Source organism: Lepisma saccharinum, chromosome 30, assembly GCF_977018435.1.
Source record: "Lepisma saccharinum chromosome 30, izLepSacc3.1, whole genome shotgun sequence".
Taxonomy (NCBI): Eukaryota; Metazoa; Arthropoda; class Insecta; order Zygentoma; family Lepismatidae; genus Lepisma; species Lepisma saccharinum.
Window position 1 is genome coordinate 24,546,426 of NC_139258.1, and position 27,550 is coordinate 24,573,975.

General features: G+C 38.0%; 1 protein-coding gene across 1 annotated transcript; it reads right to left on the reverse strand.

Annotated features, from left to right (window-relative positions):
- Positions 1 to 522: 522 nt before the first annotated feature.
- Positions 523 to 25,754, reverse strand: LOC145981914 (putative gustatory receptor 28b). Its single transcript, XM_083115410.1, has 4 exons — positions 25,674 to 25,754; positions 5,447 to 5,515; positions 4,289 to 4,378; positions 523 to 1,409 (listed from the first exon to the last, which is right to left on the reverse strand). The coding sequence occupies exons 1-4, from the start codon at positions 25,752 to 25,754 to the stop codon at positions 1,287 to 1,289; spliced, it is 363 nt and encodes a 120-aa protein (XP_082971536.1). The 3' UTR covers positions 523 to 1,286.
- Between the last annotated feature and the right edge of the window lie 1,796 nt (positions 25,755 to 27,550).

A 27,550-nucleotide genomic window follows, 5' to 3' on the forward strand; every position in this document is an offset into this window, starting at 1 on the left:
CGGCATACATTGCTCTCATCTTCAGAGAATGAAATGAGAAGATGAGAGCAATGTATGCCCTCGAAACGTTGGAAGCTAACTCCAATTTAACCTGGCTGGTAACCCGAGAACACTTGTTCGAATCACGTCACCAGGAAAGCTAGAATTCCTAACAACAAAGAGGTAGCGCTTCAGTGTGTTTCCTTTTACAATAGCTCTCAAGGTAACCTGATACTCGCTCGGACTATAGCAACGAACCTGTGTATGAAAATTGGGAAACTTCAACAAGGATTGGCTTACACCAAATGCTACACTCTACCTCTGATTTGTAATTATTTAGTTCGCCATTAGCGTCCAAACACCACAGTTTCGGAGAGATTCTACATCGTGTAGGGCCCTAGGTACACTTCTCCTCGCTTCTCTGTGTTCGGGTTGGCTTTTGGGAAACAACCAGATTGAAACAAACGCCAAAAGTAAATGCTAAGAGATCTATAAACCTGCCTCTCCTAACTTAACCACATATGCATTATTAGATCTAAGCTGAATTATGGGTTATGAATTGTTAGGTTAGGAGGGACTGGATTAAAGCTCTAACATTTATGATTGATTGATTGATTTGGTGTTTTAAGTCCACTTTATGCACAGTAAGTAAGATCTGAACCACCACAAGTCTCCACCGGGAATCGAACCCGGGTCCTAGCATTTAGTTTTGGCGTTTGGAGGAGGCTGGGTGTGACCCCGCACCAGACCACTGGCGGTTACCTAAAATTGTCACTTTCATAGCAGGCCAATTGACAGTAGAAATTCTCCTTCGCATACCTGGAAATCCGTTGTTCTTTTGAAGCAAGAGCTCCCATCAACGTGGCTGCTAAATTTGATTTTTGTCATTTAGCGTCGCTCTTCTGTCACTTTTGGCTAATCGCGACGATGAGGATGAGTAATGATATGATGAACACCCATGCCCAGGCAGGAGTTTTGAACCCGCGATCCCTGTGCTAACTACTCCGCCACGGAGGTCGGCCAAACATAATCAAAATACAAAAATACACACATACATGTGAATTAGACCCTTATACCTAACTGTGATAATAAAAATTAGTAAAGATAATTGCGTTCGTTACTAAGGTAACGCGTACACAATTCACATTCCATTCCACTGTAATAGCAAGTTCGAATCCATTATTTGGAAATAAAGGAAGTAATGAGATGAACTTTATCAAATTTTTCATTGACCCAAAATCTGTTCTCTTACGAGTCATGTATCCATGTAGTATGTTGTTTTGCAGTAAAGCATACACTTTTACACCTCACGTGGTTGAGACCCATTTTTCCGTGGAGGTGCTCTCACGTAGTTCTTCATCATTAGTTGGTTTGCTTGCAATCTGAAACTGGATCAAGATGACCAAATATGTTGTCACAGAACCCGCAATCTGAAAGTAAAAGAGGTAAATAATAAGCACACTTGATTCTGTGAACACGCATTCTCAATACTTAACATCAGTAGCGGTGATTTATTGCCAAAACTAGGGGGACAGAACAGTTGATCTTGGTAGACAAGATTAGGATTAATAGGCCAAAATGCGGGGTAGGGGGGCAAATGCCCTCCACGCCACCCCTAATCTTCGCCACTGCTTAACATTTAAATATTCTTTACACACACCCCGTGCCGGAGTGGTTACACATCCCGCTACGACGGCAGGGGTCCCGGAATCGAATCCATGCCTGGACATGGATCTTTGTGAGTGTCCATTCATCAATTTTACCATATCATCACTCAATCCTTGCAAATTAGTCAAAAGTGGCACAAAAGGCGAAGTAAAATAAAGCAAATCAATCAACACAAGCGCGTGAGCGCTCGCAAGTTCACCTTCAATAGTCTAGTTGGAACTTAACATATAGTTTAAAGTGGGATTCGAATGTATTATTGTGTGTGGGGGGAGGGCGTGGGGGGGGGGGGCGTGTGTGTTTCTGTATGGAAAGATCCTAAAATGGTGTCCGGGCTTATTTTAATTTTTGGAGTCAGTGCTTAATTTTAACATCTTTTAATGAAGCTTTTCTTTTTAATGAAATTTTTGGTGGAACATGTAACACTCTTAGGCAGGGCTCTGTATGCATACATGGTTGTTTAATGCACACGGTGCTGTGCATGTGTGTTTGTGTGGGTGGGTGTGGATGTGTGTAAACATTTCTCTCTCTATGGTACTGCACCAGTTGGCAAGTTTTAGAATTATCCACAGTCAAACTACAATTTTTCCTATTTTGAATCATCTTTCTAAAACAACTAATCATCATCGTCATCATCATCATCATTCATCCATCTCTTCCATGGTCTTCCTCTCTTTCCTTGCAGACAACTTTTTCTCCTTATACTCACATCAAGGCCAATGTTTTCGAGAATCCTCCCTACCAATTAAGCAAGAATTTTATAATTATTTCCTGTAAAACATAAACGTACATGTATCTCAGAATTTCGCCGGCACCCGTGGCGGAGTGGTTAGCACGATGCCAGGGGTCGATGTTCGTGAGTGTCCATTCATCAATTTCATCACATCATCACTCATCCCCATCTTCGCAAATTAGCCAAAAGTGGCACAAAAAGCGAAGTAAAACAAACATATCAATCAATCTCAGTCTTTCGAAAATAAAAATTATAATAGCAGAAAAACACATTATTTGGTTGCATATAGTCGATATCAGTCTCTCTATTATTATAATTAATTATTATTATTGATATTTCCGTAGCATTTCATACATATAAATTCACTGAAACTGTATATATCAGTGGATGTAAGTAGATTCTTGTAACGCAGTTAGAAGCAATATACACTTTTTTAAGGAATCTATCAATAAGTAGCAATGTTTAAAAGTAAGAAGTTGTGGCAGTAACTGTAACAGAGTTACTTTTCCTTACAATAAAAGTAACGTTATTAACAGTTACCTTTACAGTTAATTTGCTTACAGATATTTAAATTGTTAACTCGAGAATTTATAACGCGGGGAAATGCTAATCTTGGCAATCCTTTTTCCAACTATGTGGCTTCTCTTGATGCTGAAGTGAAAGGATTTTCGCGAAATCGCCTGAGGCAAAGGAAAGAATAGGCATTGTTGCATGGTAAATTAGAATTTGTTTCATTGCAAATCTTGTAATTGCACGCGAAGCGTTAAGCGCTTTGGTCCATCTTATTTTCTTCTTGTAATAATATTCATTTTTAAAGATTTACATTATGTACTAGGAGGCGTAAAATAAATGTAAGTCATTGTGTGCTATATTACAACTAATGGTCATTGATTGTGTGTAATTTGTTTGCAATACAATCCAGCAGAAAGTAATTGTAAAAGTAACTTATCAGTAACAGTAACTTTAACTCGGTTACTTTTTAATCAAGTTACTCTAACTCATTTACTTTGAAAATCCAATTCCCGAACACTGATAATACATATGCTGACACCATAGTACTGGGTGGGCCATAAGTCAGTTGTCACTAGCAATCGTTAGACTTTGTTTTGCCTATCGTAGTGGAAGTCAGTTTTGAACTTGACTTGACTAGTGCGTATTCCCCAGCATTCTTATATTGGGTAATACGCACTAGTCAAGTTCACAACTGACTTCCACTACGATAGGCAAAACAAAGTCTAACGATTGCTAGTGACAACTGACTTATGGCCCACCCGTATTTTTATACTATTGATATATACGTATATATATTAACAGTCAAGTAAAAACCTTTTAAGTCCAATAAAAAAATTAGGGCAGACTGTATACAGCTGAAATTTTCATGAATTATCAACTGTTATTTACAAAACGACATCAAGGCTGGAACACTCATCAAGTGAGCTTCAAAGCGCCATTATTTTTATTTTAAAGATGGCGTCTCCTATACACACTTGCACCAGTGAGGACGAGTGATTTCTTGCCCTCCATCAGCCTAAAAATTAAATAAATTTCTCGGCAAATGAAAATTGAATATCTCAGTGCATGCTTACCACACCAGCAAGTTTACTAACGGAGGAGAAAGTTCGACAATGGCCTCAGTTCGCAGGCAGATGGGTGGTAAGGCCTTCGCAGTGGCTCCTAAAATGACTGCACGTGAACTTATTTTTCTTAAGGTATACAGGCACAAACTCAAAGTTCAAAATATATGTAGATCAACTATAGGCCTGTACTAAACTTGTTCAACCCTACATACAGAAATCTAACAGATAAGAAACAAAAGCAAATGAAGGTTTTCATTTGACTCTCTCTTGTAATTTACAATATTTATAAACAACAGAAAATGTGATGTTAAAAATTAACTATAGTTAAACATACTGAATGTAAGAGGGTCAAGTCCAGAGGGAAAAATCCGCAGGCAGTGAACTGAACTTTTCTGTACAGCAGGAGAGACGAAAACATCTGAATCTGAAATAAGAATAAACAAATGTATCAACCGTATTTTCAAATTGAATAACACAACTTCATAACATATCTTAATGGTTCAGTGTTTGTAGACTACGTGATTTCTCAAAAACATAGCTTCACGCATACCAACCGACAGAACCAATACGATAAGACGGTGTGTTTGTTTATTGAAAGTAAATGGGTGTGTCAACAGTAAGGCTATTTGAACCCAGGGATCAAGACGACATCTGATGTTTCACAACATTATTTAAGTACCAAATGAAATTACAAAGCCTCTCATTGGGTTCTTATTTACACAAAAAACCTGTGAAAGTTGCAAAGAAAATGTAGTCTTCGAACTTGAAATCAATTCAATTCTTTGAAAGATGACGAGATACGTTAGCTTGATTGATTGAGTTTATTTCACTTCACTTTTCTGCCTCTATTAGCTAACCGCAAAGATGAGGGATGATAAGATGATTTGATTTGATTTATTTTACTTCACTTTTTGTGCAACCTTTCTACTTTGCGATGATGGGAATCAGGGATGATATGATAAAACTGATGAATGGACACTCAGAAACATCCATGCCCAGGCCAGGATTCGAACCCGAGACCACTAGCGTCGTAGTCCAATGTGCTAACCACTCTTCTGATTATCTACATTTATTACAGCTATTCTTTAGTTCAGTGCTCTAACAACTACAGTATTAATAATGAGTTTAATGCCTACCTAGCGTAGGAAGACTGTGGTGCCGTTTCGAATTCTGGGTAAGATCATTCATTGCGTTTGTCCAATCATCTATTTCACCAGTTCATTTTCATTGTTGCGATTGCCTTTGAGAGGAAATTAGCCTATGTCAAAATAACCAAATTAGAAAAAAATGGGGAAAGCAGTTTACCAAGATTAAATATATCCATGGAAAAGTTGAGGATTACCATCAGTTTGTCAGGGAAATGTTGACAATTCAAAATTCATAGGGCCAAAAATTCGTTTCCATTAGTAAACGTACTGTTAAGATTCGTTCCTCTAACTTTTTTGTTAGGACTTTGGTTTAAAATTGTAACATTACAAATATAAATAAATACCTCTTCCTTGATGGCTGGATCCAGTTCTGAATCTTGAAGCTTATGGATCAACACTCCCGTTTTCTCGGCCTAGAAACGATACAAAAATATAGCCATTACTAAATAAGGAACGCTATATTGTCAGTGTGGCTTTAAATGCAATATTTCATAACAGAAACAGAGAAAATATGGGAATATTATCATAATGCTCATGAATTATTTATTGTCTTAAAATCGTATGATCCTGGAAAAGAGGAACATAGTAATTGAGTTCGGAATATCAAAAAAACTTGTTAACATGGTAAGAATTTTGATCAGTTTATAGGTATGAAAAGTTTGGGCGTATCAGGACTTCCGGCATTTCTAGTAGTCGCATCATGCGTGGCCAAGCATCTAACTCTAAAATCAACGCTTGTCTCTAACGACTAAAATTCTCTAACGTAGGTTAAAAGCTGTGGCTGTAAAGGGGTGCTGAGTAGCGCTGGAAGTGAAAATTACTGGCTGGGGGATGTTGGGCCCAAGTTTGTGGCTAGCTGGGAAATTCTCCTATGGTTTCACATTGATAACAATGAGACACCTAGGGTTGAGGTATGCTTTGCGAAACTTTTGCTAGCTGGGTGGATACCATATGCGGACAAAACACAGGACAACACGATAATAGAAGTGTGTTCAGGCGCCAGGGCATCGTTGCAAGAAGCCTTTTCAGAAGCTCACCACTTGTACACATGGTAAGATTACGTATGTGTATATGCGCGTATGTGTAATTTCAGCACATATAATTCCTAACGTAGACCTACATGTATGAAAATCTAGAATATTGCATAATATTTCTCCTTGAAGCCAATCTAGGACATGCAATTTAAATGTAGTCATTCGTTAGGATGAATGACTCTTCTAAACTTCTTGTCTACTTTTCTCGCCATTAAATAAGTACTCCAAAGTCTGTGCTACCAACCAGATGTCCGTTCCGCTCTGTCCTTTAAAGCTTGACGCCCATTGAGACGCCGGAAGCGCAGTTATGAAAATTGTTGCAATGCATTATGGTGCTTTACAATGGAACTAGATATCGGGTGCAGGGATTAATTATTCACAGCGCCACCATAGAAAATATAGTAGAGGGGTGGCACTTTTTATACTGGTTTAGTGGCGCAAGCAGTTTCAATCCGGCCCTGGAACAGGGAATACTCAAGTATGAGAAATGTCTCATTAAGATTACATGCAATTATGAGCACTTGAAAAGATACTTGATCTTTCTCTGCAATGTCGGCTTGCAGTTAATAAATGTAATGTCAGGACATATACTGTAAAACAAATTGTATCATAGCGACACAACACCTATCCAGGAGGTCCGCTACACATATTGGTCAATGTTTAACCTCAGTGGTGTTAACTGGTGTTCATTAAAACTACATTGTATTTATCTATGTTATTTTAACATCACTGAACTTAAACGTTAACCAAAATATGGTGTGGATTTCAGATTAGTCGCTTTATCACCACTGCTTTTTCCAGTGCAAATCGCGCAATCATGACCATACATTATTAGACATGTAAATTGTTCAGGAAATAGGTAAGTTTAAAACACTTACCTCTTTCGTAACACTGTTACAAGGAATTACCAGAAGTAGAATTAAAGCAACAGCAGCGGAAATATAAACGAGAAAACACATTTTCTCCAACATATTGCTGCTGAAATTCTCCAGATCAAGTAGAAAACAAAAAAGAAAGAGAGCACTTTTGAAAAAATTGACAGTGAGCACAATCAGCAAGCGAAAGCCAAAAGTTGAATTCAGGGTTTCTACAACGTTACATAATTCATAGAAGCTCCTTCGGATATGGCGAAGGTCATAGCTGTGGTTCAGAATTCGTTGATTTGTCTTGCGACTCCTCCTTTGGAACCCATCAAATGTTTCTACAATCTCATTATTAATGTGTGAAAATCTTTCACGAACCGAAAAGCAGAAGCAGCAAAACATTGTTTGAAATAGCATCTCCAAATACATAGTAGCATAATAAGGAATATATTCCAACACTAAATCACTATGATATAGTTCAATGTCTAAACAGGTTGTAGCTGTAACGATTGCCATGAAACTGACCAGTACAAGAAGGCATTTGCTGAAGGTGCGCAGATTGGACACTCCTGGCACTGGCAGACTCTCATCCAACCTACAAATCCTATTGAAGATACTGCCCATTTGGAACCATTCTTTCAAAGAACTCGCACTTATAAATACCCCACTAATGACTATTAAAATTTCATCTAAGAACAAGCAGAACAAATATATTGTGGAAATTTCTTTAGCAACATAGTTACTGAAGACATTAACCATTCTCCACAGGCAACATGCCACATACAAAGCCAATAGTATCACCGAGTAGGTAAACCATATCTTGGAATTCACAATCAATCTAGTTGAGCCATCAACGGACAACGAATAAGGCCAGAGACCCACGATCCGTACTATGTACAAGATCGGCGAAAAAGAGAAATGCAGATCGTATGTCTTTTGTTTCATGGTGGACGATATAGGAACGACCTGAAGACATCAAGAGCAAAGCTCAACTGTTTTTAACTCCCAGTTCATGATCGCAGCACCATTATCAACGCACTGTGTTTAAATTAAGCAATCAATATACAGAGCCTTTGTAGTTGTGGGAGAGGAACTAATTTGTCTTCGATTGGCGCCACTGAGCACGTCATACAGGGCAAATGTCAAAGGCATTACAAGATCGTTATCATACCTCAGCTGATGGGTTCTTTAGTTGATGGGTTCACGCATGTCAGAGAAGGAAAAGTGGTAACTGCTGAACAATGAAAAATTGTTTGTTTTCCCCGTTTAACTACCTCACATAATCATACGAGGTGGAGCCCACTCCAAGATTATAAGGAAGTGTCACCCTCTTTTGTCCTCCTGATCTTTGTCTTTGAAAATGAAATTGTGTTTTTGTTCGAGGAGGAGCTGAGTTCAATATAGTACCGAACATGTAGCAAAAATGGCCATAAATAGGTATGTTTTGTATTCTCGATACTTGGCAAACAATGCTTGACTAACAAAAGGAGTACTTTGAAAAACGCACAAACCGCCGAGAAAATAGTCATGGTTTATGAAAGAGGAAAGGCGTATTTTTGGAAATTTGATAGATGGCCTCTTAATCAATTTGACATCCAAAAGACTATTCTTATATAATTGCAATTCAGTAATAGTACTATTCAACAAGCAGCTCTCTTTCTTATATAGACAAATGCTGACACATAGATGAGGAAAATTCACACGCAATCTTAACCTATAAAACAGTTCGTCCACACTCAATGTACAGCCTGAAGCTCTGGATCTAGAAACCTGAACTCTTAAGGGTGCCTTCCTCTTATGACGTAAGCACCGACTAAGAAGGAATTGACTGAAATTAAACTCGTAAGGAAAGGGGGAGGGAAGTGAATACTGGCAAAGTTTTTGTTCATTTGGTAGCATCACAAATGTCACAGTAATAAAAATGACAAACCCATTCAAGATTGGCGCAGTTCTCATGTTTCCATCCTTTGCAGACTTGACACTGGATCCAGTCTTCATCAAATGACTCTCCACAGATGATGCAGTTGGTAACCAAAGCAGATGTTACCTTGCTGTCTTCAATTTTAAGTTGTTTTCTTGCTTTTTCATCACTGTTGCCTTCATCTTCATTTGCTTTACTGTCTTGAACTGTTGCTTGCTGGATTTCCTTCGTTTTGATAATTTACGCTTTGGATTCTTAATCATACCTTTGCCATTTTGTTTGATATCTTTTGTCTGCTTTTTCTCTTCTCTTTTAGCATTCTTCTCTTCGAAGAGTCTTCTTTTCTGTAGAAGCTGCGTTTCGTAAGGTGAAGATGTCAAAATTCACTTTGTTCACTGCGACGTTCTCTTTCTTTGTACTTCACATTTGAAGTGCTTGGTAGTGGTGAAATTTGTTCTAAGATGCGTTGAGTCGGTGATGAGATGAACATTTGGGAAGTTGACAATGGAGGTTTTGGAGGAGATGCTGCTTTGGAAGTGGATGGTTCTTGAGTCTGATTGTCTGGTTTCCTTAAGGTTCCAGGTAAACTACAACTTGTAGAAATTCCTGATGTTGAAGGCAGGTCGTAAAGTTGATTCAAGGGTTCAGAAAAATTGCAAGCAGTGGATAGTTGAGAGAAAGCTGCTTTGTTAGGATTGGTTGAGGTCTGATTCACGGTAGTGTAGCTCTCTTCTACTTCCTGTGACTGGTTACAGAGTGAGGCAGCAAAATCCAGGTCACAAAATACATTGTGATTCAGTGTAGATCCCTGTGCAATTGAATCCAGATTGCGCAAAATCCATCCTGCAGATTCTGGAAAAGGCAGTGTTGACCAAACCAGCTATATCTTTAAGTGATATTTTCATGTTCTGATACTTCCTCATCCACAAAGCACATGCCTCATTGTAGGCATTTTTAAATGGTTTCATAACTGACCTGTCTAGAGGTTGGAGTTTGTGAGATGTGTGCGGAGGTAAACTGGATCACATCAATGTCCTTGTGGCTTCCATGGCCATCCACAATCGACAAGGCTGGATTTTTTCATTAGGGTTTACAACAAAAATATGCAACCATTTCAGGAACCCCTCCTTTGTGATCCACCCACTTTTTTGTCCATCAAAAGTACTTCCTAATGGAGCATCTCTTTTTAATTCGTTGTCAATTCTCACACGTGGAGAAACAAACAACGGAGGGATGAACGTATCACCTGTTGCATTTATGGACAAGAGAATTGCCTTTTTTCTCCCTCTCTCTGCAGACGTCAACTTCCCAACCTGTCTGTTCCCTTTTACAGACATAACCTTCAGGCTATTGTTGTGAACACATGATACACCAGTTTCGTCCGCATTGAATATCTTAAATGGGCTGAATTTGTGTTTGTCTATAAGCTCAGACAAATTGTTAAAGAATCTAGTGACTAGATCTATACTGAACGCAACTGCACGCTGCAGACTAGTCGATTCGGTTGTCCTCAGACTTAAGTCCTGATGTCGGCTCATGAAGTCATAGTAAAAATATTTTCCTGCCATTTGTTTCTCTTTGATGAAGCGGTGTTTAATTTTGAGCTTTTCAGCGAATTGGTAGGCCAGTTTTAAAAACTCTTATTTGCTTAGCGGCATCAGCTGACTGTCCAATACCTTTACGTGATTATATAAAATTTATTCTTGGTTTTCATCAAACGTTCTTTGGTAAGTGCCTCTATTATCTGTGCAAGGCTTAGCTGTTATCTTTCCCCCATCTGCGATTATTTTGACTAGATCTCCTAGCGTGCTCTTGGGTACAGAATATCTAGCACTGGCATCTCTTATTGTCATTTCTTTTGAAATTATTTTGTCAATTGCTGCCTTCATATTGTCTTCGTCCCATTTTCCACGAATTTTGCCCATGGTTTACTGAAAACAAAACAAAAACACCTCTATTAGGACTAAAATTTATATTTATGAACCAACAAGCTGTCCGATACCACCCGCTTTCACTTTGTCCGATACCACACGAACAACATTGAGATAGCCATTAAACAGAGAACAACGAAGCAAGCGATATTATACGGCTACAACGTAACAACTACAATATAATATGTACGCTAGTAACAATAGAAACTAAATACACTTACTCTCAGACCAATTGTAATACTCCAAATTTATCTTCGTACACAACGTAACAAATACCAAAAAACTCGCAGCACGACACAAACTGCTTTGCTTACACATCCAATATGGCGATGGCTCAAGTAGTTCGTTTTGGTGCACACACCGCCCGCGTGACAAGTGCTGCCTCAAACGGTTAATGCCCTAAACTGCTCTTGTCCGATACGGTCGCCTCTCCGATACCTCCCGACCTTCCCCTACACAACACACCCTTGGAGCGAATGTGAACTTGTTGATTTGATATTTGTTATTCAGTGTCGCGTTTCTTCCATTATTGCTTAATCACGACGATGAGGATGAGTAATGATATGATGAAATTGATGAAGTGACACGCACCAAGAAAACCCCTTTTTAAGGCCGGGATTCGAACCGGGGACAGATGACGTTGTAGCGAGCTGTGCTAACCACCATGGAAGTTTGTAGAATGAGCTTATTGTAGACCTTGACAATATTAATATGTGTGTGAATAGTACTATATTTGGAAATTACAGTCAAATCCGTGAATATGCAGATGATATTACAAACGTACTAGAACAATTAGTACACTTAAACAAATTTATGGAAAACTGGAAAGGGAAGCAATAAAAATGGGGCTCACTGTAAATGAAAATAAGACTAAGTACATAAGAATATCAAACTCTGAGATCAGAAGATCACCTCAAGCTCTGACAATTGGAGAGAATATGTTTGAGGGAGTCCCATCTTTAAAATATCTGGGGCCAATGGTGTATAATGACAATGAAATGAGTAAAGTAGTAAAGGAAAACATACAGGTAGGGAATCATATTTTGCAAATAAGCAGCTGTACAGAAATAAACTTATTACAAGAAATACAAAGCTTAACATTTATAAGACACTGGTACTACCAGTTGTCGCATGAATCAGAGAATTGGACCTTGAAATTGTCAGATGAAAATGTCCTCAGAATATATGAGAGACAGATATTAAGAAAGATAAATGGACCTTAGAGTGAAGATGATGACTGGAGAATAAAATATAATGCAGAGCTGGATGATTTAATAAAATGCCAGATTATAGTGAGATTTGTTAAAACTCGGAGAATAAAGGGATTGGGGCATGTGGAGAGAATGACGGTAGACCGGATGCCAAGGAGAATATTGAGAGAAAAGCTTCACCACAAGAAGAAAGGGCAGACCACGACTTTGATGGATAGAAGACGTCGCTGCAAGAGAGAGAATAGTACTATATATTCTGATGCTTGTGGGGTTCGTCCAAGTCTTAGGACTAGATTTCCTAAAACAAAATTACGTAAAATGCACGGAAACTTGAAAATATATGGGACTGACGAACACAGAAAAGAGTATATGAACATTAAAACTTTCATAAATAAGTTATAATCACTTACCTCCTCTTTAACATCATTGCCAGATGACACCAAAAGAATAATCAAAGCAAAAATCCAGAACATGTGACCCAAAAAAATCGCATTCTCCATTTTATGGAAATCCTTCAGAGCACACAAAAACCGAAAGCGTAAATGACACATTTGCAAAAATTGACTGCAAGCATGATGAGCAAGCGAAAGCCAAGAGTAGAATTCAAGGAGTCCATAGCATCACACAATTCAGAATAGCTCCTTCGGATATGGCGAAGGTCATAGCTGTGATTCAGTATTCGCCGATTGGTCTTCCCTCTTAGTATCCGCATGCGCTTACTCAGTTTGGTTGACACAGTGAAGCATGAAACTTGCACACTTTCAAACGTCTTTGAAATCTGATCGTTGATGTACGAAAATCTTTCACGGATAGCAAAGCAAAATGTGCAGAAAAGTATTTCGAATAGTAATTCCAAGTATACGGTGGCACTGTATGGAATAAATTTTAATATGGAAGTACTATCAAAATTTGCACCATCTATGCAAGTTGTAGTCGTAATGATTATCACGGAAAGGATGAGTATGAAAAGGCATTTTCTGAAGGCGCGCATATTAGCCACTCCTACTACATGCAGACTCTCATCCAACCAAGAAATCCTATTGAAGATGATAACGAGCTTAAACCTTTGTTTCAAAGAGCTTATAACCATGAACACTCCACTTATCAGTGTTATAATTACATCGAAAAACCAACAGAAAGCAATTGTTGGGTCCGGAATGTCTATGTCCACCATCTCAAATACATTAGACAGGCCCCAGAAGCAACCTGCCACATAACAAGCCAAGAGTATCACCGAGTAGGTAAACCATATTTTGGACTTCACGATTAACCTAGTTGAACCATGTCTCTTCAAAGAACAAGGACACAAACCCACAATCCGTGCAAGATAGAAAATCGGCGAAAGAGAAAAATGTAAGTCGTATGTCTTTTATTTCATGGTAGATGACATTGTAACGACTTGAAGACCTCAAGAATGCAGACAGAAACAGTTTTACTTTCCAATTCACGAACTCCACGAACTCCAACTCTTAGCAGTAAATTGTAGTGAACTTATGCAATCAATTACGTAAACGTTTTCAAGTGCAGCGGCCAAATTTGTTTACGTACTTTCTTGACACGCATTCCTGACCCTATTGGAATGTTCACTAAACAAACAAATTCATCTCTAAAGTTGCAAATGCCTCTATTATTTTAGATGTTACACATCGATTATGGTCGCAAAATGTTGGTAAAATAGAACACAATGGTACGTTCATTATAATCGTCCCAGTTTAGCTCGCAGCACATAATTGCCTAGATAACATCAAACATTTGAAAAGTGTAGTTTCTGAATACACAGAAGGCAGGTGATATCTTGTTACTTGTATTACTGCTGAATAATGAACACGTGATCCCATCAACACACAAATAAACTTCAGTTTGTATATTTATAATGTCACAAGGCAAAACAGTGGCACACGATTTTTAGATAGGGGTTTCCCTGAAACATCAGTCAAGTACACATAGACTGCAGTGGTCATGCAACCACCACCTTTTCAATAAACAAACAACCAATCAGCACATGAGACAGTTAAAAAGGGTACCGACAAATACTAAACCATAGGCTCAAATACCCAGACAAAACGCTATTACTAATATAGATTCTATAAGGAATGACATTTTGGAATGTGCAATATTGTATTATTTACTTTACTTTTAAATATTTATAATAAAGATAATCTTAAAAGTATTTAAGAAAATTAGAAAAATATATCTTCGCCATGTTCCAACTACTACCTACAGATGGTGCTAAAGTAGATATTCTTACAAATAATTTTGTCGTGAATCTACTTATTAAACATGTCGCTTCAAGTATCTGAAATGCTATTTGAGAAGATAAACACAATGCATATTTGCAGAAATTAGCTCAGATTTTTTTTTATTTAATTTATTTTGACGTGGAGCTTCGTCAGTGTAGGACACCATGTGAATCTTAAAGCAATTTGAGTGAAAAAGTGGCAAGGAGTTAAAAACTGCGACATATTCTTGTAAACTAATTCTTGCTTTCATTATATCGGCAAATAACAAGTCCAGTTTAACAATACACAGCGTCAATTATTGGTGAAATAAAGAGAGACTCACTGCTGAAAAATGAAAAATACTGTATGGAAATGTCAATTAGAATTTGAACAATGGTGTGCCGAAAAGACTTCAAGAGTTCATACCAATTGGGCCACATTTCTTACTGCGATTGACGCAGCAAGAATAGCAAAAATATGAGACTGATTTACAAGAGAAGGGGAACAACGGACGTTACACTGTTCATGCGCTACGTCACTCAGTGTCAATCATATTAAAGATAAATTCTAGGAAAATGCAAAATTGGATATAATAAGTTGTTAATACTTACCTCTTGCTTCATTGCATTGCTAGGAATTACCAGAAGAACAATTAAAACAGAAAAACAGACGACGTAACTGAAAGGAATAAAGCTCTCCAATATAGCACTGCTGAAATGATTCAAATCGTTCAAGAAAGTGAAAGCGTAAATGACACATTTGCAAAAATTGATAGTAATGACGATGAGCAAGCGAAAGCCAAACGTTGAATTCAAGGAGTCCACAATATTACACAGTTCAGAGTAGCTCCTTCGGATATGACGAAGGTCATATTTGATTATCCGATTATTGGTGTTTTCTCTGAGTAAGTGCATACGCCTGCCCAGTTTGGTTGACGCTGTGGAACATGAAATTTGCAGCCTTTCAAAGTTCTTTGAAATCTTATCGTTGATGTGTGAAAATCGTTCACGAATCACAAAGCAGAATGTGCAGAAGAGTATGTGGAATAGTAATTCGAAGAAAGTGGTTGCATAATATGGAATCATTTGCAACGTTAAACCATTGTAATATATAATACTGTCTAGGCTAGTTGTAATCGTAACAATTCCGACGGAGAATATGAGTACAAGAAGACATTTTCTAAAGGTGCGAAGATAAGACACTCCAGTCACATGTAGACCCTCATCCAACTTGGAAATCTTATTGAAGATGATGACGAGTTGAAACCTTTCTTTCAAACAGCTCATAACCATAAGTATTCCACTTATTAATGTTATAATTTCATCGAAACGCCAACAGAAGGCATAAGTTGGATCTGGCTCATTGTCTTCTATGTTCTCAAATGTATCAACCATTCTCCAGAAGCAACCTGCCACAAAGGAAGCAAATAGTATCACCGAATAGCTAAACCAGATCTTGGACTTCATGAATCTCATTGAACCATGTCTCTTCAAAGAGCAAGGGCACAAACCCAAGATCCGCGCAATGTATAAAATCGGCGACAGAGCAAAATGTAGGTCGTAGGCATGTTCTTCCATGGTGAAGCAACCAGAGTAACGACTTGAAGATCTCTGTAAAACAGATCGGAGAGTCCTAGTTTCCAATTCATGCAGAAGTACTCCTATCACTCAAATGGACTCAATTTATGCAATCAATAGCTGAAACTATACGACACGAATTATTTACTTGGAGATCACACATCGATAGGCGTCACAAATGCTTGTCAAATATGACGAAATGTCATGGCCTCGCAAGATACTTATCGCCTCAGAGATAATGTATTGATTAGTTAGCACCATATAATTAGTTAGATGACAGGAGCACATAGTTTCAAAGGCAAGGTAATGGAATATAGAACACAGCGTCAAATATTGGTCAAATATAGAGAGAGACTCTGCTGAGAAATGAAAAATACTTCAAAAAGTTTAAGAAAAAAAACATGGCATTAATTTCAGGGTTACGTGGGCGCAGCCGCAGAATGAAAAATAGTGTGGATGATACTGTAATCAGGTATTGGAGTATCAGCTGAAAATTACCATAAATATACTTTCGAATTTTCAATTTGTCGGAAATATTAAATGATTCGTTTTTATTACGATGGGTGAAATTTAATCCCCGATCAGTCGTTGATGAGCGTCGCGCTCACTTTCAATTTTAATTTAGTGTAATTTTAACAGTATTTAAAATATTGGCCTGTGGTGCTCTCTAGCTGACTTTTAGTGTCACGGTGACATGATCACATTATAATAATATGATTTAAACTGCAGTATGAGAGTGACCATTGTTGTCGAACGAGTGTTGTGAGAGTGAGACCAGAGCTCACCCGCGACCGGTTACGTTACATTTATTTTTATTTAGATTTGTGCATTATCAAGTCAATGAGTCTACTCTGTTTCTAGTGAGTTTTCGTACATAGAGGGTGTCCCAACAAGAACGCCGGATTTGATAACGTGAAAAATTATTTTATTTTCATGAAGCGGCGTTTATTTCTACACCATTACAAAGGGTACATGTTACCAGTTACGTATGAAGAACATTATGTGCCCCACGACTTGCTCTGCATGTAATCATACTATCGATGAGATTGCTGATGACTCTTACACAGATTTGCTCCTCGATTTGGTCGATAACACGTCGAATTTCCTCCTTGAGTTCTGGTAGGGTTCTGAGCGTGGTTTCATAAACCTGATATTTCACATACCACAAAAGGAAGAAGTCGAAGGGTGTCAAGTGGCATGACCTCGCTGGCCAGTTCTAGTCGCCGTTGTGCGAAAGGACTGGGCCCGAAAATATGTCGTGCAACAAGGTAATCGTCGCGTAGGAGGCGTGGCAAGTAGCGCCAACCCAACAACAACAAGAAAACAAATAAAAGAGAACAGTACTTAAAATTATAATAACAGTGCCGTCAACACGTCAACAAGACAATGGCGCAATTCAAATCCAGCGTTCTTGTGGGGATACCCTTTATATGTTTTTGTCGTGTTAATAGAAAATACGAAAAGTGTCCATTTATTTTTTTCATACTTTTATTGTTTTCAATTAATACCACTACCATAATTTTTCTACTTCTCCAACATTCAGGTATATTCTCTGCTATTGGGAGGTGGAAATGCATTCAACCATACACGATCTTGGTTTCCCCTGCTCCTTTCCGCACCAAAATTCGCACAGAATTGTATGAAATTAAGAATTGCATGGAGAAAATGCAAAATTAAGGAGCTTGATTCATTTGCTTTATTTTACTTCGCTTCTTGGGCCACGCCCAGGCCAAGATTCGAACCAGGGTCCCATGGCGTCGTAGCGCGTAAGATAACCACTCCGCCACGAGGGCCGGCACAAAATTAAGGAGCATTATTTGTTTCTGTAGGTATTCAATCCATGGAAGTGTGACTCCACTCATAAAAAAATAAAAATATATGTCGACATTAGCAAGACACACCGAAGAAAAAAGGAAACGTAGTTTTCATGTTCGTTCGCCCGTATGCACTAAGCGAGTCGGCGCACATTCCTATGAAGTAGACTGCTAGTAATCGGCGTGCCGATCGGCCAATCCGCACAGGCCGACGACACGTACCCATTTGTTTGGCTTTACCGATTAGCATTGTGGGACCGCGCCATTATATCTCGAGAATTATTATTATTACTATTATTAATAATAATGTCCCTCGCCCAAGATGCACTTCTGCCAGCATCGATACAACGGCTGGAAACTTTGCTGGAAGGCATGTCGTGCAATCGTGCGTGATCGGAAACGCCGTCCACTCAGATGCTTAATTCTAACCACAATGTGGATTGAATCTGACGATTTAATTTTGAATTATCTTATTTACATTGAAGACGAAAGAAGTTTTGATTGTAATTTGAATTTCAACGTTTTCTATCATTTAATAATTTGCAGTGAAGACAAAAATGGTTCTAGAGATGTTGAAAATATATGGGGAATTATTCCCCATGCCACTGTTGTACTCTTTAAGTGTGATGGAGCATGGGTAACGCGATACATCTCTTACATCATGGAACGGAGAAAATGGGTCATATATCAGTTTAGCATGTTCACGACAGCTGGAACGTGGAATTTCAGTTAATGTCTCATGATAGCCGACTAAGAGGGTACCAAATCTCTCTCTACTGGCACGTATCAACCCTGGAAAAACTGTAGTCTGTATACGAGTTGGCATCCGGGAAAGTTTTTGATTTGAGTTGATACTCGAAGTCTTCCATAATGGCACTGAACGTCATTCCACGAGAAAGTTACAATATTATTATTTGTAGTGAACAAACATGTTTGTTTTGTTTGCTTTCTAAGTACATGTTATGCACAGAAAGGTTAATCGGAACTGGACCTACTGCTTAAAGTGGGGATATGAACGACTATGTGCCTCCACCGGTGAATAAACTTGTAAATGTAAATAGTCATACAAATTTACGCGGGGGGGACTAAGCCGCAGGGAGGTATCTCGTTTCTGAATAAAATTCTAAGGGAAAGCGCGATATTCTGCAGACCACGACACCATGACAAATCCGCCTTGATCTAACCTATATCAGTTTGCTACCTAAGTACGGGAACTTAATTCTACTGCGAATTTTGCCAACTCGTGCACCACCATAATGTGGAATAATTCCTCCTATAATGAAAAGATTAATTATACAACGAATAACGTGTAAATATACATGTTAACATCTGAACAGTTCCAAAGATACAAGAAATAGTCGATTTTAGCCTTCGATACTACTTTGTAATTGACCAGAGCAATGTTAATAAAGACCCAAAATCAACAAAGTAATAGTATATCGCAAGTACATGCTACATATTCTAGAAATAATTTAAATAACTTACCTCCTGTTTAACAGCATTGCTAGGAACTACCAAAAGAACAATTAAAGCAAGAGGACAGAAGACGTAAGCAAAAACAGTTATCTTCAACAGTAGGTAACTGCTGAAATTCTCGATATCATATAGAAAACAGAAAAGGAAGACAACGGCTTTGAAAAAATTTACAGTGAGGACAATCAGCAAACGAAAACCAAACGTTGAATTCAAGGAATCCATCACGTCACATAATTCAGAGAAGCCCTTTCGAATAAGATGAAGGTTATAACTGTGCAGTATTCTGTGATTATTCTTTCTTCGCATTAAGTTCATACTCCTACTCAGACTGGTTGACACAGGGAACCATGACTGGTGTATCATCTCAAAGGTTCTTGCAATCTGATGATTGATGTGTGAAAATCTTTCTCGAATCGCAAAGGAAAATGTGCAAGAAAGTACGTGGAATATCATCTCCAAGTACATGACAGAATAATAAGGGATAAATTTGTAGGAAAACGTAAAATATTGCACACTATCTAAGCAAGTTGAAGTTGTAACGATCACCATGAACAAGCACAGTATAATAAAGCATTTTCTAAAGGTGCGTAGATGGGACAATCGTGCTACTTGCAAACTCTGATCCAAAGAGGAAATATTGCTGAAGATATTGAACAGTTGAGACCCTTCCTTTAAACTGATTATACTAAGAAGTACTCCACTTATGAGTGTTAGACTTTCATCTAAACCCACAGAGATTGTGTAAACTGGATACAATTCCTCACTGTAAATGTTTTGAAAGATATTAACTAATCTCCAGAAACAACCTGCCACGTTGATAGCCATTATTATCATCGAGTAGGTAAACCATATCTTGGACTTCACAACCAATCTAGTTGAACCATCAACGATGAAGGAACAAGGCCATAAACCCACGAGTCGTGCTACGTAGAAGATCGGCGAGAGAGAAAAAAGTAGATCGTATGTCTTTTGTTGCATAGTGGATTATATAAGAACTAACTCAAGGTGTAACGGATGGAGATCAACTTTTTTCCTAGCCAAATGAGTGTCTCAGTACTTATAGAACACTCATTAGGTTAAAATGCTTCAATCAATCGAGGAAACGTTTGCACGTCTGCGTGTTTCTAGTGACAATTGACGTCGCTAACAATAATCCTGTGTGATAAAATTGACATAGTCATTAGAAGATCGTTATCGTCCAGAGGTACTACATTCTTCATGTAATTCCATAGATGAGGTGAGCAGCATATTTCAAAGGGTTGCATTTCGGAATATATAGAACTAATGCCAAACACAGAGGACGTCGTATTTACTTATTTGTAACTGCTGATCAATAAATATTAAGTTTTGTGCTTCCCTAATGGTCCATGAGAGACTAATGTGTTGTAATTTGTAAGTTTTTCATAAAAAACATTCCAAGGTTATATTGTCGTGTGAGAACCAGAGGGGCGTAACTCCAATTTATCAAATTGGCAGAAAAGAGGAAACAATGTATTCTTAGGAGTATGTCTGACTCTTAGAAAAATAGGAAAATTGGAGATATGTCAATCAACCTGACTCCAAATAGAGATCTTCAGAGGAGTTTATTTGAACAAAACTGAAAACCGCATTTTTGGAGTTATGTTCCTCTAGTTCCCATAAGACGATGTGGAAGCATCCATTTACGGCTCTGAAACCCTTCCAGAAATGTAAGGGAGTGCCAACATCTTTCCTTCTCATTCTCATTCTTCAAACTAGTGGAACTGGTAGATGAGCTGGCTGGCATAGTTTTGATAATCTTAAAAATTCTCTTGAATATTTATTGATCAATACTATCCATCTTGAACTTTCTGAGAGTATTAGTCATTTGCATTAACTTCCTAGGCTGAGTAACCTATGATATACTTCATCTGCACTCAACCTCCAAACGATGTGTGATGTAATAACACTAATGTTGATGATAATATTTGAGTTGTCGTTGCTGAGGAAGGTAGTGGGAGATGTTAATTTGATTTTTAAGAGATATAACCATTTCCATATATTCTAGAACGCAAAATTAGGACTGAAGTTAATAGAGAGGAAATTATAGAAGGAGATTTGGAGAACAAGAATATAACGAACGAAGCAAGTAGTCCAAATTGCACAATTCCTTTTAAGTCTACGTTTATCTTCTGATAGATTAAATTGATCTCGTCCTACAGTTTAAAGTGAATCCTTTGTTTCCTGATTAAACCAGCGAACCTTTGCTTACAAAGGTGTCACAAAACTTTCAGGGTGGATCACACTGGTTTCAGCAAAATCTCTCCGTGCTTGGAAAAAGCCTTGCGAGTTTTAATGGAATTTGAATGGCTAAGGGGTGAAAATCGCTAGATATTCTCGAAAGCGAATACCACACCAATATTCGTGGACAGGCTAATAACAAGCCCAGTCTTTCAGAATAAGTTCAGATATTATCTATCTAAACATTGATGTGCCCAGAGAGATGATGAGTTTATACCAGCCATTGAGACATAATATGCAATTTCTTTTTAATTACCTCAAAACTGAAAAGCAACGATACAATATTTTTGGCATACGTTACTCAATGTCAAAAATAATAACGTACAAAATAATCATATGAGCATGCACATGAAGTTGTAAATGTCGTACTTACCTCTTGTTTGACAGAATTGCTAGGAACTACCAGAAGAGCAGTTATAGCAAAAAAGCAGAAGATGTAACCGAGAAAGATCACGTGTTGAATATCTGGAATTATCGACATCATACAAAAAAAAGAAAGAAAACATCCGACAACACACTTGTCAAAATTAACAGTAATGACAATCAGCAAGCGAAATTCAGAAAACAGAATTCATGGATTCTACATCACACAGTTCAGGGTAGCTCCTTCGGATACGGCGAAGGTCATAGCTGTGGTGCAATATTTGAAAATTGATGTTTCTTGCCAGTAAGAACATGTGATTACTAAATTTATTTGTCTTGCATATTAACAAATGTTTTTGTAAGCTGTTCATTCACACGCAAAAATCGTCATGAATCGCGAAGTAGAATGTGCAGAAAAGTATGTGAAATAGTAATTGCAAGTAAATAGTAGCATGATATGGAACGAAATCCACTACAACAGTGTTGTATAAGTGACCACTCTCTAAAGATGTCGTAACCGTAAGAATTACGACGTAAAGGATGAGTACAAGACGGAATTTTCTAAAGGAAAGCAGATTAGATACTCTGTCACATGTATACTCTCATCCAACTTGGAAATCTTATTGAAGAAACCAGTTGAAACCTCTCTTTCAATCAGCTCAAACCCATAAGTATTCCACTTATCAGGGTTGTAATTTCATCTAAATGCCAACAGGAGGTATATACTGGATCCGACTCATTATTATCCACGTTCCCAAAAGTATTAGTCAATCGCCAGAAGGAACTTGTCAAAATGGAAACCAAGAGTACAGTCGAATAGATTAACCATATCTTGCACTGTAAGATGAACCTATGTGTACCACGCCAGTGAAAAGGACAAGGACACAAACCACTATCCGTGCAATGTAGAGAATTTAGAGAATTGGTGAAAAAGCGAAATGTAGATCCTATGTATATTGCTTCATGGTGGACGGCAGAGTAACAACTTGAAAAACTCAAGAGTACGGATCTAAGAGTTCTGTACCGGTACTCCTCACAATGAAATGTGTTTAATAGAGTTCATAAATTGTTTGTGTCACAAATCCTGGTCAAATAAAACCATATATGAATATCATGAAATTAAGGTGAAAATAATCCTACGTACAATTCTGACGAAATACTTTAACCTAGGCACTGTTGTTATAATATTAGTGTGAAACTGAAACCTTGTTTGTATTTAGATCACATGATCCACACAAAATCAATAATTCATGCAATAAGCAATAATCACTTACCTCCAGTATAACACCATTGCTGGAAACCACCAGAACAACAATTTGACAGAGGGGGCATGTTATGTATGCAGACAGAGTAAAGATTGAGAATATGTCCTCGCTGAAGTTTTCGAGTCCAAATAGAAGGCAGTAGAGGTAGACAACAGTCTTGCAGAAATCGACAGTAAGGACGATCAGCAGACCGAAACCAAAAGACGAATTCAAGCAGTCCATCGCATCGCACAATTCAGAGAAATTCCTTCGGATTTGGCGAAGATCATAGCTGTGATTCAGTTTTCGTTGAAAGCTCTTGCCGTGTAGTAAATTTATCCTCCTGCCAAGATTCGTTGTCACGGTGAAAAATGATCCGTCCAACTTTTCAAATGTTCTCAAGATCTGATTATTTATGTGTGAAAATCTTTCGCGAATCGCAAAGCAGAATGTGCAGAAGAGTACGTGGAAAAACATCTCCAAGTATACTGTAGCATAAAATGGAACGTTTTGTAATGATAACACACTGACATATTCAATAATGTCTAAACATGTTGTCGCTGTAAGGAACAGCAAGAAAAAGATGAGCATAAGGAGACATTTTCTAAAGGTACGTTGACTGGACACACTTGGTAATTGCAGACTCTCATCCAACCTAGAAATCCTACTAAAGATATTGACCAGTTGAAATGTTTCCTTCATAGAACTAACGCTAAAGATGGCTCCACTTATCATTGTTAATATTTCATCGAGAATTAAAGTAGACTGAAATAATGATGCACTTGTATATGTGTCTATTTCCTGAAAAATCATAACCAATCTCCAAATACAGCCTGCCACCAGGAAAGCCAATGGTATGATTGAGTAGGCGAACCATAACTTTGATCTCACAATCGATCTAGTTGAATTCTCCTTCTGGACAGAACAAGGCCACAAACCAACGATTCGTGCTATGTAAAAGATGGGCGAGAAAGAGAAGTACAGATCGTGAAACTTGTCATTCATGATGGACGAAGAAATAACAACTTGAAGACTTCAACGATGCTGGTCAACCGTTTTTCTGCCACTTTCACGCTTCACCAACCACATTACATAAATTGTTCTTAATGTAATTAATCAATATAACGCCTGTTTGTCAATTAATACACTATTGACGTGTTTAGACAGAGTGAGGCGAAGTAATGGGTTGAAGACGGACAAAATAACAGTGCCATTAGAGTATACTTAACGTCTCTAAGGTAATTTATATGCTGTAATGCGTACTTTAGTTAATACCACATAATTGCTCAGGTATAATGGAGGAAGTATTTCGAAGGCAACATCCAACCCACGGAGTAGCAAGGGAGTACATTTATATTACTTCTACATCAGCAACTAATAGTGGGCTGGCTTTTTTACTTTTGTCATTGTTAAGGCGCAAGCGGGATTAATGCATTACTTATTCAATAAAGAAAACTATTATTCATATTAGCACATTGACGAATGGTGGGATTATGGAACCGCTACCACTACAATTTGTTTCTAAGTGGAATTGAGGCGTGAACCTTTGCTTACTAGGTGACAGAACACTTTTCTTGAGGCTCACGGTGCGCGAAAATGACAGACGGACAGACAGAGAGAGAGAGAGAGAGAGAGAGAGAGAGCAATGGAGATAGGAAGAAAATGTATGAACTATTTAATTGTTCCTTGAATCCATTTCACACTTCATCTTATGGGATATAAATATACGACACAAAATAATCATACAATAGGAACAAATGCATATTACATACAAGCACTGTACATACACATATATTTACGTTTCGAAACACTGATTTCTACTAAATGCTTCCTCCTTGCGTGCAGATCACCCTATGAATTTTAGTGCAATTTGAGTTGAGTAGTGAGAAAAAGTTAAAATTACGAGACATTCTTGCAGATGAATTCCCGATTTGTTTAAATCGTTTCTATATATAGGTAATAACACTTCTAGTAGCATATTGGGTACTAAAGCTAAGGACAATTTACAATCTGTTGGTTTACAAGGCTTGGCATTAATAGGAGGTAGCGAGGGGGAAAGTGGCAAAAATGGGGGCAACTGTCCACTCCCACGCGCCCCCCTAATCCCCGTCAATGAGTCTACCAATATGAAGTTAATGTAGACCGGAGATGATTGACGATCTGCTCCGAGGACAGCAACGGTTTCCTGTGCGACACTCAAATTGTATTGTTCAATTTCTTCATTAACTGCAGTAAAGATAGCCAACATTTTGTAGTTGTCTGTTAACCAATCAAACATCATCATTGAATCCTCTATCCTTTCCAACACTAGTTTATTCAATAAGTGTAGCGAGGTGGGAGCTACGGCCTCGCTATTTTCCGGACTCATAATCCAAGAAACTTTACCATAACTGCAGTACACCATAAAAATACATATAAATATTCACCTAAACAATGCTGTCCACAAAGGGTTCATGTGTTCTTACCAGCCTTTGGGCAACTTTGGCCTGTTTGACAACATTGCGTTAAATGCAGGAAAATATAGGGTTAATTCATTGAGGCAAGAACAATAGCCGACGTTACAAAACTCTTGGATCATGGCACTCAGTGCCAATCATAATTAGGTATAATAATTGTAGAAATATGCATACGTACTATATAATAAATTGTTAGCACTTACCTCTTGTTTAACAGCATTGCTAGGGGCCACCAGAAGAAGAATTAAAGCAGAAAAGCAGAGGATGTAACAGAAAAAAATCATATACTCAAATATAGAACTGCTCAAGTAACCCAGATAATACAAAAAACCGTAACAGTAAATGACACATTTACAAAAATTGAGGGCAATGACGATGAGCAAGCGAAATCCAAACGTTGAATTCAAGGAGTCCACAATATCACACAGTTCAGAGTAGCTCCTTCGGACATGACGAAGGTCATATTTCATTATCCGATTATTGGTGTCTTCTCTCAGTAAGTGCATACGCCTGCCCAGTTTGGTTGACGCTGTGGAACATGAAATTTGCAGCCTTTCAAAGGTCTTTGAAATCCTATCGTTGATGTGTGAAAATCGTTCACGAATCACAAAGCAGAATGTGCAGAAAAGTATGTGGAATAGAAATTCCAAGAAAATGGTAGCATAATATGGGATCAATTCCAACAGAACAGAATTGTAAAAAATTACACTGTCTAAGCAAGTTGTTGCTGTCACAATTACCATGAAGAATGTAAGTGTAAGAAGACATTTTCTAAAGATGCGCAGATTGGACTCTCCTGTCACATGTAGACTCTCATCCAACTTGGAAATCTTATTGAAGACTATGACCAGTTGAAACGTTTCGTTCAAACAGCTCATACTCATAACTATTCCACTTATTAATGTTATCATTTCATCGAAAATCCAACAGAAGAAATTTGTTGGATCTAATACGTCGCTGTCCACCTCCGATATATCACCTAATCTCTCAAATACAACAACCAACATCCAGAAGCAACCTGTCGCAAAGGAAATGAATAGTATAGTCGAATAGATAAACCATATATTGGACTTAACGGTGAACCTAGTTGAACCATGACTTCTTAAACAACAAGGACACAAACCCACGATTCGCGCAAGGTAGAAAATCGGTGATAGAGAGAAATGTAGATCGTATGTCCTTTGTTTCATGCTGAACAACAGAGTTACTACTTGAAGAACTCAATAATGCAGATCAGGAGTTCTAGTCTTCAGTCCATACAGGAGTGCTATTACCATTCAATGTATTCCACTTTTACGATCAATAGCTAAATCGATTTTAAGTGTAGGAGACAAAATTATTTGTCCAGAGATGGCACATCGACTGTCATCGCAAATACTGGACAATTAGAACAAAACGTCATGGCCATCATAAGGCATTGTCGACCCGAACCATATAATTACTTAGATGACACTATCGAATAATTTCAAAGCAAGTTTCCACGTCAAACGTCAGTTAAATTGAGTGAAAGACATGTACTTCCAATTGCTTACACAGTACAGGGTGTTTCATAGAGGACTTTACAACTTTGTAATTACATATAAATTTATTCACACGACTTACAGAGCTAGTTTTGGTGTCATATTGTAGCAAAATACATCACGTTTTTACCCTATAAGTTAGTAAGGTTCAATGTGACTTCCATTGGTAATTTGGCAGACATCCCATCTGAAGTAGATTTCTTGCCAAACCCGTTGCAGCATGTCAGGCGTAACTTCCTCAACTGCAGCGTAGATTATTGCTCTGAGATCAGCGAGTGTAGCAGGTAGGGATGGTCTGAAAACTTTATCATTGATAAATTCCCAGAAGTAAAAATCAATAGGTGTCAGGTCTGGTGAACGAGGTGGCCATGCAATTGGCCCACTTTGACCTATTCACTGATTTGGAAAGCGGTTACTGAGGAAATACCGGAAGTTGTTGAGATAGTGCGGTGGTGCGCCGTCTTGCTGGAAGTGAATTTGCAAACTCTGCAAACACTCACTGGAAAAGCAGCAAAGGCATTTTGGTATAACTGTCGCTAGCACTAGCGGTGGTGTGATTC